The sequence below is a fragment of the Thermobia domestica genome, chromosome 1, assembly GCF_964235325.1.
Source record: "Thermobia domestica chromosome 1, izTheDome1.hap1.1, whole genome shotgun sequence".
NCBI lineage: Eukaryota > Metazoa > Arthropoda > Insecta > Zygentoma > Lepismatidae > Thermobia > Thermobia domestica.
The window spans coordinates 161,846,291-161,869,095 of record NC_137454.1 but is presented as its reverse complement, the minus strand read 5'-3'; the positions used below and the strand labels follow the sequence as shown (position 1 = coordinate 161,869,095).

Below are 22,805 nucleotides of genomic sequence, written 5' to 3'. Positions count from 1 at the left end.
TTGCATTCATTTATACGATATATACGCCATTGAGGCTGGCAACTACTGTTGAGTTTAGTTGAGTTAAAGCTTTGGTGCGTGAAGTATTGAGTTCTATCCACGCATTCTTGCGCTCTGCGTATTTTAAGTTACGTTATCGTATCTCAACTTCGTTTTTTTTTTTTTTTCTTTTAAAACTCTTGAATTAGTAATTATGAGGACCTAGCATAATTTGATCGAATCTAGCATAATTTCGATCAGGTTTTGGAATAATTCCGAGCTGTGAGTTTGGCGACGCTGCTTCCCCCGCTTCATATTAAATTATTTCTCATGAAAAGTTTTGTTAATAGCATGAACCAAGATGGTGAGGCCTATAAGTACTTAAGAGAACAGTTCCCTCGCTTAAGTGACAGCAAAGTTAAAGAAGGCGACTTTATAGGATCATAGATTCGACAGCTATTCAGAGATCATCAGTTCGATGAAATTCTACAAGGTGAGGAAAAAGCTGCGTGGGAAAGCTTGAAAAGTGTTTGCTTACAGTTCTTGGGAAGACACCGAGCAACAAATTACAGAGAAATAGTGGCTGAGTTGTTATGCTACGAGAAACTTGGTTGCAATATGTCTCTGAAACTCCACTTTCTTCATTCTCAACTCGACTTTTTTCCCTGAGGATTGTGGAGCAGTAAGTGACGAACATGGTGAGCGGTTTCATCAAGATAATGCAGCCATGGAAAAAAAAATATGAGGGCAAGTGGAAGTTCTAACATGTTAGCAGACTACTGTTAGACTATTGCAAGGGACGCTCCAGATGTACTGTATAAAAGGCAGACCAAGTGAAGACACTCAAAATGAATTCAACAGGAATTTATTTTGTACAAGGGATCTCACGAAACTTTTCCTTATATTGTAGTGCAGTTGTTGGTTGAAAATTTATATTGCATTTTACTTTGTTCTTTTGGAACTGTTAGATTTTGTCTCTACTAATTGTGAATTCTTATTCAACTATAAAGAAATTAGGACTACTTCGTGCTGTTTTTACTTGATGTATCAAAAACATATTTGTACAAATTTGTTCTACCACAATTTGAAGCTCGTCCTATAAACACTGATTTGCGCATTTTAAAGTATGGGTGTACAAAGGTATAAAAGTTATGAGCTAGTGTATGTCTTAATTATATCCTAACTTATGAAATTAAGGTTAAATGAATGTAAAAATACCTTAATCTCGATATTTATAACTACTTTGATTAAGGGTTTTCATAAATTTTAATACATTTGAAATATACTGATACTGTTGTACAAGGGTTATTTTTTTCATAACCAGAGCTAATAATAGTGTAATATTTTTACATTTTCTAATATTATGCTTAAATGAATGCAAAAATCATAAATTTAAACAATTTATATACTTTCGATCAAAATTTGTTGATACCGTGAAACAGTATGACTAGGACTCTCTGATTTCCAGACTAAAAAATCGAAACACGCTATAAAATTTATTAATAAAAACCGGTACACACTATGAAAATTTATTGTATGTTCATATTTTTGCTCTTGCATTTTGCTGAAATATAAGCAAAAGTGATTGACAGAGTAGATTATTCCCATCACCTGAGTTTCGATCACTAATAAAAGTTGTGTTTTAGAGAAAAACGATGACATTTTGAGTTTTAAACGACTTTGGAGAGGACAGATTTTGTAAATCCAGAACTATCCCAGCTAAACCTTTTCAACAGCTAATAGAAATACTGGAGTAAGAATAGCAAAGTAAGTGGTTCTATTGTATTGAGCGGATATATTCCGCTCAACAGAAGTGGAATAGTATGAAAGAGAAGAGAAAGTTAATTTGTAAAGCAGTATGAGTAGTCAATTGACACTACGACGATATTACTCGATCAACGAAATGTATGAACCAATAGAAGGGAAGCAATTTCTAATGAGGGAAATTGTTTCCGGGACAACATAGGGACATCTACAATTAGAGTGTGAAGAATACGATATATTACCGATAGACAAACGGGGTTTCACAAAGAAAATGTGCATCAACTACTTTAGTTAGGGAAACGTTAATTCTTACTTGAAAACATACAATTTATATCAACAAAATAACCCAGGGTGGAACATTTTACAAAATAAGATTGGCGATAATTTAAATCTGAAAGATAATAAAGAAGCCAATTATAAGATACTGTTTCACAAATTTACAGGAAGATATTTGAATATGGCAATTTTTAAAATATTTTCAGCAACGGCATGGAACTCCTTGTCTCTTCGTGTTGAATTATACCTCTTTATGTTGATAACTTTCTAAAATAAAGCTCAAAATCCAATACCATCTATTTTCAAATATTCTTAATTTTAACAAATTCAACACAGCTTTAAATACTGTTCTGTAGCACATAATATATAATATCTGATCTTAAAATACTTCAATACGAACCTTCTTCAACAAATACACCTGTCCTAAAAATGCAGTCAAAATAACGATTTGTGACGGATCATATCCTTGAAGAACAAGATGTCTGCATAAACTAATCAGGAATTCAGCCTCATGTTTGTTTTGCAAACTTGATATGTTGTCAACTTCCTAAAAAAAAGATACAAGAAAAATTATAGATACATAGATAGATATACCTGGTGTTACAAACCACCCGTACACCCCTCTGGAAATCTGAATGAGTAAAATAAACAAAACTTTTAGAAATGTATTTCATGTATTTGGCTATGCTCTATCATATGATGCTATTTAGAGCTTCCAGTTTTTACCAAAAGTACGTTATTCAGGCCGGAAGTTGAATTTTTAAATACAATAAGGTACCGGTACAGTATTGTAAATGCAACAATATTCTAAATTCATAACACTGTTGTAAGTTTTGCTTTTGAAAACAAGAAATATACAGATGTGACGTCAGAATATTTTTCCAGTTAAAAAAATGTATCATTCAATGTTAAATACTAAAATCAACGTGAAAACACTAATAGATTCATACCTCACAAATTTTGTTCCTAAAGAGTGCGGCCAACAAAGCATTAGCCTTGAGCCCCAATTTCATCTCTTCATGAAAAAGAGCTCAGAAGTATTCGATGCATAACCTGCGTCCCTCGTAATCAGTTTTAAGCGCCAGAAGTTCTTTTGTTTATGAATAACACACAAAGATAGGAAAAATTAAAGAAGTAAAGAAAAAGTTCACCTCGGCATCACGCAACTTGAAAAATAAAGCAAAAATCAACGCAATTTTGCATCAAACAACCACAGATCCGGCAATTTTCCCTCCAGGGGACAAATTTCATTGATCAAGCAAGCAAAATGCAGCGCACCCCATCAAATGTGAAGATCGCAAACACGACGACACCACAGTACACAACGATAGGAGAATTGACTCCCCAACGGCAAGTCTCTTGTCAGTGATGTCCTCTTCGGGACCCAATTCTGCAGCCGCAGCAAATCGTGACGAATCCTACTACAATCGCCATCCATTCCACAAACAAGAGAGACATCACACAGCAGCCATAACCACATGATGAAGCAACTGCACAAGATTCTGAATACTTAGATGAGCAAATGCAGTATGAAGAGGATGACAACCTCCAATCTTAGCAAAAGCCAACGAAACTTGCCAGGATCCAGAATGGAAATACAAACCACGGCGACTCCACGCTCAGTTGTTGGTTTTAGAAATCGCTCTGCGCCGTTACAAGATCAAGAAGGCCGCATGAGCACGGAACCGCACGAACAAACTCCAACACACACAAAATCACCTCAACCGAACTGTACATACATATATGAGTACAGATATTGGCGCAAATCCCGAGGGGATGAGGGGGATATATCCCGCAATCTTGGACCTGGGGGGGACTGTCCCCCCAATAATCTAACATGAAAAGTGCTCTTTGGGATAAGTGTGATAATTTGTGTCCGACTGCCACAAAGAAATGTAAGATGAAATTGATTTCTCTTGGCTTTTCCATTAACAAAAAAAAAAATCGTATTCTGTAGTATTGCAAACTGAACTTCGTGCTGTAGTGCGTTTAGTAGTCTCATCAATATGTATTAATTCCACTTCCGCCACTTGGGCACAAATTGCAATAAATGACAGAGGAGGATATGCCCCTCTCCTCATGCTGGAAAGTTGTCCCAGCTGTAGGTACGGGCACAAATTCCGGGGAAATGGGGAGACATGTCCCCCAAACATTGGAACCGGAGGCTTTCCCAATAATCCGATTTGAAAAGTGCTTTTTGCAGATAAGTGTGATGATTTGTGTCCGACTGCCACAAAGGAAAGTGAAATGAAGTTGGTTTCTCTTGGCTTTTGCATTTTTAATGAAAATGAAGGTGTGCGACTGTGCATGGCGTAACCTGATGTGAAATCTTATCTCCTCCTCTCCCCCTACGGCCTAGCACACGAAGAGTATATAGGCAGCTCAATGTCAGTAGAACCCATCTTTTCACTAAATGCGCATTTCATCTATTTGTAGTATCAGCCTAGGCATCTACTCATGCTTCGTAAGCTAACTAACTCTATGCCCTATGGAACAGGGAGGTTCAATGCCGCGTTCACAAAAGCTCTCCACTGACTTCTATCCTTAGCCAAATGGATCCAGTTTCTACTTTGTATTCCTATTTTTGCGAGATCCATCTTAATATATTGTCCTCCCATCTGCGCCTTGGTCTTCCTAATGATCGTTTTCCGATTGGTCTTCCACTCAAGACTTTGAAAGCGTTTTTACTTTCTTCCATCCTAGCTACATGACCTGCCCACCTGAGCCTCCTAGACTTGATGACCCAAACATGTTTGGTAATCCGTATAAATTATGTAGTTCCTCGTTGTGAAGTTTACGCCATTCCCCATTCTTGTTCCTCTTGGGTCCGAATATTCGTCTCAGGATCTTGTCCTCAAATACTTTCAGTCTCCCTCACAGTAAGCGACCATGTTTCGGAACCATACAGAACAACAGGAATGATTATCATTTTATATATTTTAAGCTTCAAATTCCTCGACAGTATTTGCGACGTAAAGAGATTTTGAACCGAATAGTAACACGAATTCCCTGTTTTTAGTCGACATTTAATTTCTTCGTGAATATGATTTTCGTCTGTTAATATTGACTCTAGATATTTGAAAGTATCCACTTTATCAAAAGTATTATTTAATATTTTAACGCTTTCATAATCTGCTGTATTACGGTCCCGACGCACTTCCATGTATTTAGTTTTCTCTGCATTTACTTCTAAACCCATGTCCCTGTAAGCGTTTAGTAAGACCTATGGATTTCTTTCTATTGTTCTCCTATCATCCCCATTAAATTTACATCATCAGCGTACGCCATAACCTGGTGCACACAGTACAACTATAGGCCCTGGTTGCTATCTTTGATTTTCCTTATAGCGTATTCCAGGGCAAAGTTGAATAATAATGGTGACAACGCATCTCCTTGTTTCAGGCCATTCTTGACGTGAAAGATCGTGGACAAAAATTTTCCTACCCGGACTTTACTTTGGGATTCATTTAAACATGCCTTAATTAATCTAATTAGCTTTTTCGGTATTCCAAATTCTGTAAGAACGTTGTACAATGTTTCTCTCCTAACCGAGTCGTATAAGCGCTTCTAAAATCAATAAATAGTTGATGTACCGGGGTATTGTATTCCCACTTCTTTTCGAGTATTTGGCGAATGGTAAATATTTGGTCGATAGTTGATCGATTTCGTCTAAATCCGCACTGATAATCCCCAATAATTTCATCTGCGTATGGGGTCAATCTTGCTAATAGAATGTTTGACAGGGTTTTACAGGATGTTCACAGAGGAGAGATGCCTCGATAATAATTACAGTCAGTTTTGTCGCCTTTCTTGTGGATTGGAACAATGATTGATTCTTTCCACTCTTGTGGCAAATTCTTCCTTGTTCCAGATAAGGAGGATGAGTTTGTGTATCTTGTTCCACAATTTTTCGCCTACAGCTAAAATTGACTCAGCCGGAATTTCGTCTACACCCGGAGATTTGTGTTTCTTTAATTTCCTTATAGCGATTTCTACTTCTATTCGATTGGGTTCTAGAATATACGGTTCTTCGGTGTGTATCTCCCTTTCTCCACGCACATTAGTTTTTGGCTGCGTGTTAAGCAAATCGTCAAATAAATCTTTCCATCTATTTAAATTGCTGTCTGTATCAATGAGAACTGTTCCGTCAGTTTTCTTTAATATAAGCACGAGGTTGATAGCCTTTCTTAAATTCGTTGATCCCTTTATACATGTCCCGAATGTTTTTACTTTTACTATTATCTTCAAGTTCCTTAATTTTAGCTTTCAAAAAATTGTAAAAGTTGTTTCTTTGTTGTAAAAGTTTCGGAAGTTCCCCGCCTGATGTCTACGAAATTTTGTGAAGTTATTTCATTCGGAATTTGTAGCCAACGCAATTTTGCCTGTTTTCTCTTATCTGCTAGTTTAATGCATTTGTGGTCGAACCATGGTTTGTTCCTACGTATTTACACGTGTCCCAATTTTTCTTTTGAGAGAGGATGCTTCGTAAGCAAAGAAAATAATTCAATTGCTGGAATATTTTTCTCCATAATCTTAAGGTTACATCTGTTAACTAAAGAGTATATGACATGCGTCAGATGTCTGTAAAGATTCCTGTAATGCTATCATCATTTTGCTCAAATAAGAATATTGTTGCGTCATACATAATTGATATTCTTTCTTCGTAGTTTTGGGGAAGTCATTATTTATATTATTATAAAACAGTTTAACGTGGATCTTCGTGGATGACTAATTAGAAATATACCAATTATAAATATGCATGTATTCAGATTTCAGAATGTGTTCAGGGCAGTGATTTGTAATACTGATATGTACTACTACTTCATCTACATCGCTAATATATAATATACTCTACAACAGCTTCACCTCAAATCTACCGTAATATGAGTTTCATCTCCCTTCCCTAGAATAAGCCTCAAATCTGCCCACCTCCCAATGTTGAAGACATAGACAACCATTGGCTTATTTAGGGTTTTGTTTCGAGGAGCTATGCCCAATACAGGGAAGCAAGTGGGCAATTGCCCACCTGAGTTTGAGAATTAAATATATTTTAATTCATGCATAAATTGAAGTTATAATGGCAAGAATTGCAGACCGATAAATCCTATATGATATGATACAAAAATTTACGAGTGAATCTAACCCTTTATTCTATTCATACAAGAAAAAGAAAGCATCCTCTTGGCCTACCTAATTTCCCGGGCTAATTATTACCCATTTTGATTTTCTATAATTCAAACATTTCATTCTTTTAAAAATAACTAAACGATATAATTTTTCTTTTGTTATAATAACTAAAGTCCTGTCATGTTGACATCCGCGCAAGTTGGTGTGGAACACCAGTTTCGCTTATCAACTCCTCTTAGTTTAGGTGTTGCTGATGACGGCCGACTTGAATCACAACTGACAACGGTTGATAAAGTGTGATAGACGAAACGAAAGATAGTAACATCAAGAAAAAGAAACAGAAAAGTAGAAAGGACGAAAGAAAGAACAAACGGTCGCAATTCTTACTTGGAATGAAGTTTGAGAAATACAGTATTATTTCTGAACAAATAGCATAAGAGAATGGAAAGTCAATGACATTCTTAGGAATAGTAAGAAGGATTACTGTTGTACGTGGAATGCGAAAAACTAACAAATTTATTTCGGGGGGAGCTTGAGCCCGATAGCCCCCTAAATACGCCACTGAAGACAATTCTGCTCCCCTGATCCTCCACAGCAATGTTTTCAACATCATAAATATTTTGAACATCGCTTATATATATATAATATGGGAACGATCTTACCCGTCCACCTCCCCCCCCCCCCAATGTTGATGACAGATTTGCGCCGATGAGTACAGAAAACATTCAACTTCAAGTCACTCCCCTTGACATCACCACGCTCAAGGGAGACACCAAAGTACAGCATACTCAAGACTTTGTCAGGTTCACATGCACAAGAAAAGCAGACTACGACAAGATTATCGCCTTCTGCGAAACCAACAAGTATAAATACTCTACTGAAATAGCAAAGAAAGATTTGCCCTTTAAAGCAGTAATAAGCAAGCTACCTGTTGACACCCCAACACATGAAATAAAAGCAGAACTACAAGAAAAAGGTTTCTCTATTCGAGAAGTCAAGCTGGTGAAAAGTAAGAATAAACAGGCAGACGGAAGGATTCCATTCCCACTCTTACTCATCCTAATGGATAAGACCCCAGCAACAAAACAGATCAACGATCTACAATATCTCTTGCATTACAGAATTCAAGTTGAACAATACAAAGCTCAGGAGTTCTTACAACGTTATAAATGCCAACGACTTGGACATAGCTAGGCTACATGCAATGTGACACCCCGTTGCTTAAAATGCCCGGAAACACATCTCACAAAATTCTGCCCTAAAAACAACAAAGGAAGAACCAGCATATTGTTGCAACTGCCAGGGAGATCATCCTGCCAACTTTCGAGGGTATCGGATTTTTCAAAAAGAAAGAGAACGCCGCCTACAAAACAAGAAAACAAATGCTCCACCATCACCAATCTCCAAGGAAACCACCACCTCAGCTGCAAAGGCACCAAACTCATTTCCACAACCCTTTCAACACACAACCTATGCTAAAAAAGCACACTCACCGCAGCCGTCCCAAGATGATGGAAACACCAATTCAAGTGATATCCTTACGGGACTCAAGGAAATAATACAGGCCTGGATCTTGCAGAAATAATACAAAAAGCAAAAAAGGGACTGTAAAAACTAAAAACAGCACAAGATATTTTCAGAAAATTCCAAATTATCATCGAAGTCATTGCTGATATCTGTGATGATGGCACAGATTAATCATAAAATTCACTGCAACATAAGATTGTTATCTTGGAACGCCAATGGAGTCTTTACTCAACGCCTGTATCTCATTTACCTTCTTCAAGAGTGCGATGTAGATGTTGCCTTAATACCAAAAAAAAAAAAAAAAACGAATCTGAAACCCAATCAACCATTTAATATCCGTTAAGTTGACATCATTCGACTAGACTGAGCAACGCCAGAAGGAGGGCTGGCCACCCTCATTAAACGCCATCTCCCGTATACGATATTGCAATTACCACAGCTACAATCTATAGAAGCCTTGGGAATAGCAGTCCATACTCAGCACTCAAGCATCAACATTATAACAGTTTACAGGCAATCAAAAATCCTCTCCAACCTGATGATCTTCTTCACCTCCGAAACCCACACACTAGAACTATCATTGCAGGTGATCTTAATGATAATGATATGACACAACTTAACTGTCGGGATAGAAACGAGAGGCACCTAAAAGGTGCGGGATAACAATACCATATTTGTATGAAATAAAAGACATGATAAATGGAGGCAACTCCACCACTAGTCTTAGGCGGCTAGAACCACGAGCAAAATTAGACAAGGTAATGAATAAGAATTTAGTATTAAAATAATTTGAAAATAACCCATGCATTTTCATTGAGAATTGGTAGCAATAAGGGTGTTAAGGAATAGATGGTAGAGCAACTAATTTTGAACAGTCTCACCCTAATTCGAAGATGTTCCATTTTCCTCCTTTTTACTCGTAGGTGATCTTTATTTAGGTGCTGTTCTCGAAGCTCCAATGACTTACAGGTCGGGATGTCTTGATGACCTCCATGGTGAAAACTTGTCCGACAAACAACCATGGCATTGAATGCCGGACCCAAAGGCAGGGAGACTCCGATCTGTCTCGCGTCGTGGTTGAGATCCAAAATGCCTAAGCTCGTGCTCTCTCAATTGCTTTTGACCTGACTGTCCCTTATACGTCAGAATGCGATGGTAGTGACACCACAAGATTTCTTAAGCGTGGTCGATTACCCAAAACTGACATTGACCAAGTCCATGTTTCTACATGTCGTCGATTCAACACAAAGTTCTCAAACTTGCTCCTGAGCTTGCTAACATTGCTAGGTAAACGAACCAAAAGGAGACTCGCCTGAATCAAAGTCCTTACTTCTATAATCCTTACTTCCTTGTAACATCGTGTCGTGGGTAAACGAGCAAAACGGGCAATGTCTTGTAGTAGCCTGACTATGAGGGGTTAATGAGGTCGAACCAACTGAAAGAAGCAATTGATCTAACAAAGCAAATTAAAAGCGTCGCGTGTGAGACTGTTAAAGGGTGAAAGTTCTAAAGGTCGCTACCACTGTTTATTACAAATTACTTACAAGTACAAAGACTTCCTCAATAACAGCAAAGCAATAGTTAATTTATCTTTCAATTTAAAGTCAGATTGCGACGTACAACACAATATTGGTGTTAATAACATCAGGCAGTGAACTCTTGAAGGCTGCTTGGCTTCCATTGATGACTGGTTGAATTTCCACATGAAATAAAGATGTCCTAGCTTGTCCTTACTTCATATCCCGTAACACTAAAGATGTTTTATGGAACACTCGTCGAGGAAACCACAATGGAGACATCTCGCAGCAACACTATTTAGAATTCAGCTCACTCCCACAGCATAGGTAGAACCAACACATTTTCCTATCCATGGAGACCGCCCGGACGTTCTTGACATGCTGCTATACAACGATGTTCAACTCACCAATTCAAGAGTCTGTCAATGTATTATCAGACCATAATCCTGTATACGCCGAAATCCAATCTCAACACATATCTAAGTCCATATTAGTCACCAATTGGGACCAATATAAGGAAATTCTTTCAGATTTAATTAACCTTCAAATACCATTACCCACTCCCGCTGACATAGATATTGCTGTGGACCAGCTCACAGCTAAAATAAATAGTGCCTACACTCTTGCGACCAAGAAGCTCGACCTACCTTACAACCACTCTCCCAGTGAAGAAAGACGAACGCACTTCCTTGTCCAAATCAAACGCTGGATCCGCAGACTATGACAACGTACACGTCATCCTACCCTACATGCTTTGTATAATCATCTCACCAAGAAAGTCCGACAGTGCATAAGACGCATCCGCCTGCAACAATGGGAAACTAATAAATTATCAAACCTCACAACACCAACCTATGAATTCTGGACCCTTGTTAAATCACTCCACACCAATCGACCTCAAGTCAATCAACTCCTCTATGGACCGTAAGGCCTCGTCTATCAGGAAGAGGAAAAAGCCGAAGGTTTTGCCGAGATGCTTGATCAGTTTAGTGTCAATCGAGAACCGTACAACGACCGTCACTTAGAAGTTATTCACCGCTTTCTCCATCACATAGAACCTCCGGATCAAATCTTACCTCAACTACTCATCACTCCAATAAGAATCCAATTCATCGTCAAGCACCTTCATCCCATATCTAACAGCATACGATGAGCTGTATACTTAGACATCTTAGTGCTTTGTTCACTGCTAGTCTATTATTGCGCTATAGACTTTGTTCTATCCTGTTGTACTAACCTCATGATGTCAGTCATTTTTAATGGGGTGTGGCCATTTAATTCTTCTGGTTTGGTATGGTGATGATTTCGCCGTCTTTTTCCCAACCTCGGAAGATATTAAGCGCGGCAGATCGTGACTACTGGAGACCGGACAAGTCGCATTGCTTCCGAAATTCCATGCCCAGCTGTCTCTATATCCCACCAAACTGTGATATATCGGTGTAATTCGCTACACAATGCACAAGCATTATACTGACTAATCGAGTGAGATCCCTGTCACCGTCTGGCGAACGTATCTACTGTACCCCGTGGCTCTTATGTCAGTTCAACGATTTCGTTCAAAAATAGCAGGTGATCAAAGGGCTGGTCAATGAATGTTTCGTTGGCTTGTAGCTTACTGGATAGTCGCTCAGATGTTTCCGTCATTACAGGCAAAAGATGAGATATAGTTATAAACCCACATTTTGTTAACACCACATAACTTTAACATCATAACATACAGTTAGTCTTCGAAACTTAAATTGCCATTTTTGCTCTGGGCTTTCCTGCACTGCGGACCCTGCGGGCCCGTTAGTTACGCTACTGCCCTAAAATCTCGGACATTTCTATACTGACGCACCATAAGATAGCACATTAACTTCAGATACTTCACTTCACATTATTTTGTATATTGTGGTTACTAGGTACCAGGGATGGCAAAAACCATGGTTTCTATTGAAAAAAAAAACTTTTTTGATTTCTATTGAAAAAAAACTTTTTTGGTTTAAACCCGGTGTTTTTGGTTTAAATAATTTGTTCTATGTATTTATATCACATATGGACAGAAATAAGTTTGTTTCGCCTTAGTGTTACCTAGGTATTATGCAACAACAGGATTATGCTGGAAGGGATCACATAAGCTTAAAGCGGAATCCAAACCGGTTCTCGGCTTACATCCCAGAGAAATTGTCCTCCCTTTAAATTCGAAACCGGGACTAATTGGCCAGAAATGCGATACGTCTGCCGACTCACTCACGAAGGACTCCTGATAAATATACGTTGTACTAATCTTTACATACATGTTAATATAATTGTCAAGAGTCATTTTAGAAGGACAAAAAGATAAACAGTTGCACAAGTGAAACCATTATACGGAATTACATATGGACAATTTCAAAATACTGCAGAGTACAGAAGAACTAATTTAGTCCAAGTTTGTTTACTACGATTTTTGTTAGTCCAAGTCAAGAAATACAAAGACATAATTTGCATATCAGTAAGAAAAGTGAATAAAGATACGAATTATTTGAGTCCACTTTGGCTCTGACCCATTTATACATAAATAGATACCAAAGATACTTCTGATTTCAATAAATGCCTCTCGTAGGGTTTGTATGTCCCCTCTCCAAACAGTACGGCATTTCGATGTATTTTACCAATAGTAAACATTATTAAAACAAAACAATATTTAAACTTTTCTTTGATTGCAATTGCATAACAATAACCAACTATACAAAAATCACAAAAGAAACATTCATAAACTTATTTTTTAAAAAAGAAAATTGCTTTTGTAGTATAATCTCTTTGAGTAATGAATGGGGAATTTATCTCTGAATATAATACGAATAATATACGGGAGTGAAACCTGATAACGCACAAATGTGTGTTCATCAAGATTTTACGAGCACTTACACTTTTACGAACATTTTTTGTTTTTGGTTTAAACCATTTTTTTTTAAACCAGCTGGTTTAAACCAGCCAACCCTGCTGGGTACGTTATGACAGAATCCGTGCTTAATAGGTTCGACTTTCATTAATGTATTTACTACTACTGTCGAATTTTTGTGACATTTGCGGTTTTCGGTTTTTGAGAAAACCGGTTTGCTGAAAACAAAAAACCGCAAGTGCGGTTTTCAAAACCAAAATTGCAAATGCGGTTTTCGAAACCTAAACCGCAAAAGCGGATTGATTTATATGTGTGTTTTAACTTTGTATTATTTGCTCCAAGACTATTATGGTAATATGTGCAGCACTGTGCGAAAGGGATAGTTCGTTAGTTGTACAAGTCACAGTTAAATAGTAAATAAGGTGTATTCCTATTTAAGATCACTACACATGTAACTCATGAAATTCAATTTGAAATCTCACCTATTTAGATTGCGATCTTTTATATTTGTATCGCTACCTGTATGAATCAGTGTCTTATAAGTTTGTTGTTGGCATTTGAACGAAGAAATGATACCAAATGCCTAAATTGACGGTAATACCAGTAGGCCTACCAGATGTTCAAGTGAGGCAGTGAACAGAATGAGGCTCCCGTGAAAAATCTAGTTTACGACGGTAGCAGTGCCAGTGGAATGCAGTCTGCAAATTCGACTAATCTGTTAATATACAATACACGTTCCATCGCGTGCCTGGCTTTCTAGCCTTGTTTATAAATTTATAGTTTGATTCATTAGCCTTTGTGAAACGTTTGTGTTAAAATGAAACTTCATGTTTAATTCAAGAAAATACATCGTAGGCTTCGTCCTTTTTCTATATTCTACTTTTTTCTGAATGTAAAATTAACCCTACATTTGCTTAGCAGAAATATGAGATTGTGTACAGAAGCAGCAGACTGTCTATTGCATTGCAAAGCTTTGTGCTGATAAAATCTGATACAAGTTTTTCACTCAAAGAACAATACCCTGTTACTAAAGTGTGAGGGTAAAGCTGTGTTAATGATTGAGTGTTACGTTTTGAACAGAAACAAAGAAAGCTGAAGCAGTGTTGGCAAATAATCCGCATTAAATTTCCCTATTCTAGCATCAGAAATTACCTTTTTTACAGAAGAATTCCCTACGCCCAAATCTACAGTATTATTATTATTATTATTATTATTATTATTATTATTATTATTATTATTATTATTATTATTATTATTATTATTATTATTATTATTTCAATAACTACTTCTACAATATTATAAGTAAAGTTTCAAATAACGTTGTTTTTAAAAATATGATCTCCCTCTCTCGTTCTCTCTCTCTCTAAAAAAAAACACACACACACACAGCACTACACTTCTACAGTAGAATCAACAGGCATTAAGTAGTCTTAACACTGACGCAGTCGAGTTTTAGAAATTTGTAATCAATAGGTTCCTTTTTAAATAATAATAATACTCTTTCCCCTTGTTTTTTTAATAGTACTACCACTCTTTCTTTTGTTAACAAAAAAGCACCACCTGCCTTTCTTTTTAAAAAAGAAGGAAAAAGAAAATCTAGATCGCAATACACAATTTTATTGTTGATTTGTTGCCACTTCAATAAATGAGTGGTTTTGAATGTGTTGACTGGTTTCTTATCGCAACTCCCAGACACCTGCAATAGTTTATACGCTGTTAATTTTTTTTGTGTGTGTTTTTAATAGCAAGTGCGTAACTTGATGACGCAGGGAGATTGTTTTCCGAACATTTTTTATAATGTTCGGGAAAATTTAGTTATTAAATTTAAGAAAGTAAACATATGATGAGTTATGTTAATAATTATTGTATTTTTAATAAAAGATTTTGGTATTTGAGTGTATTGTGTTGTGTAGAGGATGAATAAATGTTATTAGATTACAACTTATGGAGTTTCATTATTTTTTTTTTATTTGATGATGATAAATAGATAGCAAACACATATTTTTAGGATAGATGTTGATGTTTTTTAGGAAGCTAAGGTGCAGCAGAGTAAACTTTAATTAGTGGCGATAATAATGTTAATATGTTTAAATGTACAATGGTTGTAGAATTTATATTATAGACTAGTTTACTATAGTTAGTGAATTGTTTTAATGTAAATTTTGTTGAATTGTAAAACGTTAAATGATTGAACTGAGTTTTTTTTTGTTGAATGATTGTTTGAGATTTTTTGTTGAATGGTTGTTTGAGACTTTTTTGTTGAATGATTATTATTTTTTTGTTGGGTATTTATTTTAAATGTGTTATTTTTTAGATTGCTATTTTGTTTTATGTTGCTTTATGTGTTTGCTATTTTATTGTTGAAATTTGCATTTTTGCAATGATTATTAAATACATAAAATTTTTAGATGTTTATTTTTGTAATATGACAATTTTGTTATATTTTAAAATTTGTGTTGATGTTAATAATTGACAAATAACAACATAAACATTATAATTATTTTTATATTTTTGATACAGTATTATTTTTGTGATTTTTTTTGTAATTAAAACATTGTATATTTATATGTTTGTATTTATAACTGATTTAACCAAAACAATATTTGGATAATATAATTTTGAAATTTATTTTTTTAACCTAATTTTGCGTTGTTGTAATTTACTTGATTTTTTAATTTTGTTTTTTAATTTATTTTTATTTAATTCAATTATTAAAATTTTAAAAATAAAATTTATTTAACTTTATTTTTTAACACGGCCCTCTTTGAAATTTAAAGGTGCTTTGCGTTTGATCCAATCGAAGCATGAGATTGGAAAATATAAATATATAAAATATAAACATAAATAATAATATATTATAAACTTTATTTTTTATTGTAAATGAAATTTTAAAATATTAATAAGATAAAATTTAAAAAAATAAGATATTGAAATAAATATTTATAATTTTGCGTATTAATATGCGTTATTAAAAGTATATAATATTAACAAGAATATTTTTTTGCCATTTGTTGGCTTATTAATATATTACAAGCACTTAGACCACGAAACGCCTCCACCATGTCAACCCCCCTTTGTGTGCTTTTAATAGCAAGTGCGTAGCTTGATGACGCAGGGAGATTGTTTTCCGAACATTTTTTATAATGTTCGGGAAAATTTAGTTATTAAATTTAAGAAAGTAAACACATGATGAGTTACGTTAATAATTATTCTATTTTTAATAAAAGATTTTGGTATTTGAGTGTATTGTGTTGTGTAGAGGATGAATAAATGTTATTAGATTACAACCTACGGAGTCTGATTATTTTTTTTTTTTATTTGATGATGATAAATGAATAGCAAACACATACTTTTAGGATAGATGTTGATGATGTTTTTAGGAAGCTAAGGTGCAGCAGAGTAAACTCCAACTAGTGGCGATAATAATGCTGCCAATATGTTTAAATGTAGAATGGTTGTAGAACTTATATTATAGATTAGTTTACCATAGCTAGTGAATTGTTTTAACGTAAATTTTGTTGAATTGTAAAACGTTAAATGACTGAACTGAGAGTTTTTCTCCGTTGAATGATTGTTTGAGACCTCTCCGTCGAATGATTGTTTGAGACCTCTTTTTGAATGATTACCATTTTTTTGTTGGGTATTTATTTTAAACCTGTTATTTTTTAGACTGCCACCTTGCTTTACGTAGCTTTACGTGTTTGCTATTTCATTGCCGAAATTTGCATTTCTGCAATGATTATTAAATAGATAAAATTTTTAGATATTTCCGTAATTTGACAATTTTGTTACATTTTAAAATTTGTGTTGATGTTAACAATTGACAAATAACAACATAAACATTACAATTACTTTCACAATATTCCTGACACAGCATTATTTTTGTGTTATTTTTTGTAATTAAAACATTGTACATTTACACGTTTGTATTTACAACTGATTTAACCGAAACCATACTTGGATAACATAATTTTGAATTTTTTTAACCTAATTTTCCGTTGTTGTAATTTACTTGACTTTTTAATTTATTTTTATTCAATTTAATTATTAAAATTTTAAAAATAAAATCTATTTAACTTTACTCCCTCAACAACGTGAAGAAAACACCGATCATGTTTTATTCTGTATTTTTTTTACTTCCGAATAACGGTAGCCGTGCCTCTTTGTGAGAGGTTGCAACTTATATTTTTATTCTGCCAATTGTAAAAGTTACTCAACAAGAATTTCCCTACATTTTAAGACATTTTAAGAAAAATACCTTCTTTCCCCTCTGCAAATTTTGAGCATTATTTCCTTACGTCGAAGGAAATTTCCCTCCATCTGGCAACTGTGCGATTTTAGAAACCGAAGTCGCTGAAGTTGAAAACGAAACCGCGAAAGCGGTTTTGCGGTTTTTGAAAACCGAAACACCAAAAGAGGTTTTTAAAACCGATATTTCGGTTTTATGAAATTTCACTTTTTTCAAAAACCGGTTTTCGGTTTTTTCAAACACCGATTTCGATAGCACTAGTATTTACCATGCGGCAACTTCGTGCTAATTAGTTTTCTTCGCTTGCCAAATAGTTCCATGGTTATAACCGCTTATAAAAAAATAATCTAATAATGTAAAAATAATCTTGTAACACAACTTTCGCTCTCCTTACATATTATCAAGTACACAAATGAGCAAATTTTCAAAATTTGCCTAGAAACGGACGACGAACTTTGGAATTTAACCCAAATGTACTAACAGGTACGGTGTGATTAGAAATTTAAATAGTTCACTAAGCTATTAAAACAGATCCAGAGATGGAGTGGGTCAGTGGGTCAAGTTTTTTGAGTGGGTCAACAGCATGTGACCCACTGACCCACCACCCACCGTGACCCACTAAGACCCACCACTCACCATGACCCACTGTGACCCACCACCTATTGTGACCCACTGCGACCCACCGACTCAGTATGATCTACCGACCCTCTCTGCTCACTGCATTGTAGACAGTACCTTCTGAAGACTGGTAAATTTGTCTTCGTTTAACTTCAAAAACTTTCATTTTCCTTCCTTTTCCACTTGTTTCTGTCTACTTACCTGAGGTGAATATATCTAACCAAGTGAAAAAAGAACTTCAGGCACTTTTGGATATTGATATTTTAAATTGTAATAATAGCAATAGGACTTATACTACTACTTGACTTTCGAGATCTGAGAGTTTTAGAGGAGCTAACTACTGGAAAAAATACATTTTTGAATCACTGTAATGCATAAATTATTATATAAAAATTGAATGTAACTATGCGTGCGTGATCATCACGATCAAATTGCAAAGTCAAATGAAATTACTTTTGGTATATAGTTAGGACTTAATCCAAACTGGGACGTTATATTGCTTTTATTATAATGCGTAATATCCTACGGAGATAGTGAGGATCCGAATTTTTGCGAAGAAAAATTAGTATATCGCAAGCCTTTAAACTTACGGAGCTGCAATTCACTGTATTAACTCTTTATTGAAAATAAAAAGAATGTGTCCTAGCATTTTTTAAATTCTCCTTTATGTGGGGAGGGGGGTACTTTCTATATATGGAAAATTGGTAGTGAGTTGGTTTGTAAAAATGATCGAAAACGATTGATGTTATTTAAGAAAAAATCAGAAACAAAAAATAGTGCTTGGTTTCATATATCCTTTGCTTTGTACTATAATAATTGCTGAAGCTTATGTTTATTATATGGAGCCCTTACAGCACAGGGCAATCAACCCAAAAACTTGTGACTAAAATAGGCATAAAATTTGTACTGTAAGCTTAATCACACGGAAATTTTAAGTTTGGATTGTGCGCATAATTATATGGAAAATTTTACACTTTTCCCTTTACGTTGGTCTACTTACCTTGATTTGGAACTTTGAAATTTCATCCTTTTTTCCACTGAAAAGTATTGATAATTCAACAAGGAAATAATTATACTATGATAATTTAATTTAAATTCATCGTAATTTGTCACATGGCAAACAGTGTGGTAATTGAAGGGGAAGAAGGAGGGAAATTCCCATTCACCTCTAAACACTTTCCAGGAACTTCGTGCCCTTTCGCTTTCTAGACGGGGGAGGGAACTTGGTAATGGCATCAAACCTTCATGTGTAATTACAAAAATTAAATTTATAAACAAATAAGAAATCATCAGTTTATCAGGCTTTAATTGATAATTTATTCACAAGATTCCCTAAAGAATCATTTGTCTACTCCTCGCCCGTTGACAATTTTGATGCCGTCAGTGGAATAGATATATGAAAATTTCCACAAATCCTGCTAATTTTTACGAAATTTCTCTTTATTCCCTTTCGAAAAATCATTGTGAAAAAATCCCACTACATGGGATTTTTTCCATCACTGATCCGCGGTCTCTGCATAAGGCTAGTTTTAGACGGAAGCATTTATCGTAGCATTTCTCGTAGCAAAAATCGTATCATCGATATCCTACCGTGTAAAGTAGCAAATGCTATAGCATTTCCCATGCCATAGCATATCCTATGGCATTTCTTGTCGATAGAACCTGCTCTATTTCGTAGCATTTTTCCTAGCATTTCTACTTCGATTGCAGCGCCTTGGTGTGTTAAAAGAAAGAGAAAGATTCTGTGTCAAATATCCATGCTCTTTGTTTTGTGTGGGAAATTGAATTGTAGTAAAGAAAAATGAGTTGGAGAAGGGATACTATTATTATGATGATTAAAAAATATGAGGAACATCCTTGTTTGTACAAAATTAAAAGCGTGCAGTTTCACTATACGGATCCACACAGAAATTCATTAAAAAAAAAAAAAAAAAAAAACTTTCTCGTTTCATTTATTGGACCTTCAGAAATCATGTCTGAGGTGTGCTCTTGCATTCTCCGGTGCAGGTTCACTTTAACAGGTGGCAACGTGTAGTTTTACTATACGGATCCATAGTATAAGTAGTAGTAGTAGTAGTAAGAGTAAGAGTAATAGTAGTAGAAGTAAATAGTAGTAGTAAGAGTAGAAGTAGGAGTACTTAGTAATAGTAACAGTAGCAGTAGGTGTAGTAATAGAGTAGTAGTAGTAGTAGGAGGAGGAGGAGGAGTAGGAACGGGTAATAGTACCGTAGTAGTTGGAATAGGAGTAGGAGTAGTAGTTGTGGTAGCAGTAGTAGTAGTAGGAGAAGGAGGAGTGGGAACGGGTTAGAAGCCCCGAAGGGGTTGGTTGGGTCTGTTCTTGATACAAAATGGGGAAATTACAGATTTGCCAAAATTGTATGGCAACTTATATTGAAGATTACGTGCATTTCAGGTTCGGCTTTAATTTCTATATTTCCACGTAAATACGCATTTCAGATTTAAGTGCACACCATATTTCCATTACTTATACACTACTCTTAAAATATTAGAAATTTCTTCTGTAAATTTTAAAATCTATGGATATGTATAGTATAACTGCACCGTTAAAAGTCCTTTGTATCATAATAAGCAAATGCGAAAAAGGGCTTTAGAAGAAATAGTGACTGAAATATCTGTTTTTAGTTTTGGAGCCATAATTGCGCTCTTCTCCAGTGATTTGTTTGCTACGTCACGACAAAATGCTTATCAAAATGCTACCGTCTAAAAGGACAATATACTAATGATGCCATAGAATATTATAGGAGATTTTTGGCAGCACATCTGCTACGAGAAATGCTACGATAAATGCTTTCGTCTAAAACTAGCCTTACTAAGAAAAAGAATGCTTGCTTACTAGCAGCAGCAAAGTATGCTGAAACAATCATGAGTTGAGGACCTAACCTAAGCGTATACAACTTATTTACAATATATTAATTAATCTCAACTACAAACATAAAGTACACAGACAGAGAGAGAGAGTGAAAGCATTTATTATTATTATTATTATTATTATTATTATTATTATTATTATTATTATTATTATTATTATTATTATTATTATTATTATTATTATTATTATCGACTACTAAATATTTTTGTCTTCTCTAGTAGCTGAAAGGCATGATAAAACGTGTAGCAGTGGAAAAGCGCGATATTTTAAAACAGAAGGTCTGTGGTTCGAGTCTGTTCTAAGTAATTTATTTTTAACTTAGTATGTAGAATAACGAATTCATGTTAATTTCTGTTTATAATTGAACACTTTGGACACTACAGTTTAGTCCTTAAAAGGGATGTTTTATTATCCAGTGGATTTAATATGACATCCAACGCCTTTCTTCATCAATTATGGCCTAAAGATGTGGCATGCTTTCAACAAGCTTTCGTACATAGTTCGGGCATTTTTGCCAACTCTTCCCATGCCTTTTCAGGTAATTCACACAAATCATCTTGTGTGGTTTGAAAAGGATTAGGGCAACATACCTCTCATTATCCTTTTGATTTCCAACCACAAGTTCTTGATTGGGTTCATATTAGCATTTCTGGAAGTCCAATCAAGGACGTTAGTCTCCCAACTAATGGACATATGTGATCTCTTTATTTTCCCTTCGGAAGATTCAAGACTGTCTTTTAGAAGATAAAAATGATAATGGAAGGAAAATTAATTATTTTTTCCAAGTAAGCAACTTACACGGGAAGAGGAAACAAAAAAGGACAACCAGGGTCGACAGCTTGAAACAGATAGTGTCTACTGCACACAGGGCCGAATCAAGAAAGAAGAAGTACGCATTCATACACAAACCTCACTGAAGAAAAAGAAGTACAGGTAAAAGAGAAGCAAGAAAGAACAGAAAATACAACTCTTCCTTCCAGGGATGAGAAATTGTCACAAATCTAGTCTACTGTAGAGAAAATAGCAAAAAACAACAATGAGAAATCAAAATAACCTGAACAATACGAATAACAAAGAAAAATCAAACTATGCTAGAAAAAATCAAACTATGCTAGAAAGAATCAAACTATGCTAGAAAACACGATTATGAATAGTCTGCTAAACAATCCAGTAAATTCGCCTTGTTTTGAAATGTTCATGGTGTTAATTTGGGCCAGAAATGACGAACGAACGCACCACAAGCCGTTGTTTTAATTTTGTGCCGGTCACATGACATTGAAAACTGAGACCTGAGAAACAAAGAAAACGAACCTTCAAACAAGTATTCTTGCAATTGCAGACGAATTAGAGATATTAAACAAAACAGTAAACTCTCATTGCTTTGAAATGTTTATGGTATTGACTTGGGCCAGAAATGACGAATGAACGCATCAGAGGCCATTGGTTTATAAAGTTTCTTGCCGGTGAAACAAAATTGAAAATTGAGGCTCAGATGTTCTCATAAACTTCTGAGAAACAAAGAAAACGGACCTTCAAACAAATATTCTTGTAGACTAATTACGGATACCCATATGACTGTCATTCAACAGCTCTGTGCAACCATTAAGGTAAAAAAGAAAAAATTGGACCCATAGTTGTCACGTAAATTGAACCCGTAGTTGCCAATTGGAGGACCACCGCCGTCTGGAGCTTTGGAATTCTCTGAGTGCGCAATAAACAGGAAGGTGCCCTGTATCGCATTACTACTTTACCTGCTGGGTCACAAAATTGCACATGGGATTTTCAGCTTCGATTTCCTTATGCATATTGGGAATAGGCGTAACCTTTAAAAATATATTTAATTAGAAATAAATATCAACAAAGTCTGTAATCAAAAACCCAAGAAATTTAATGAAATATTATTAGACTAGAAAAGAAAAGTTGCTTATAACATTTTGTTATAACCTTTTAATATCGGTTTTTCATACTACTATCTGAACAATGTTGAAAATTTTA

General features: G+C 35.2%; 1 protein-coding gene across 1 annotated transcript in view; it reads right to left on the bottom strand.

Moving 5' to 3' along the window:
* LOC145670136 (NFX1-type zinc finger-containing protein 1-like) overlaps positions 1-22,805 on the bottom strand; it is a 242,788-nt gene that overhangs the window by 157,394 nt on the left and 62,589 nt on the right. The window contains exons 6-7 of the mRNA XM_081738515.1: positions 22,562-22,633; positions 2,420-2,566 (exon numbers count right to left, since the gene is read on the bottom strand). Of these exons, the coding sequence (XP_081594641.1) occupies positions 2,420-2,566; positions 22,562-22,633 (219 nt within the window). The remainder of the gene's footprint in view (positions 1-2,419; positions 2,567-22,561; positions 22,634-22,805) is intronic.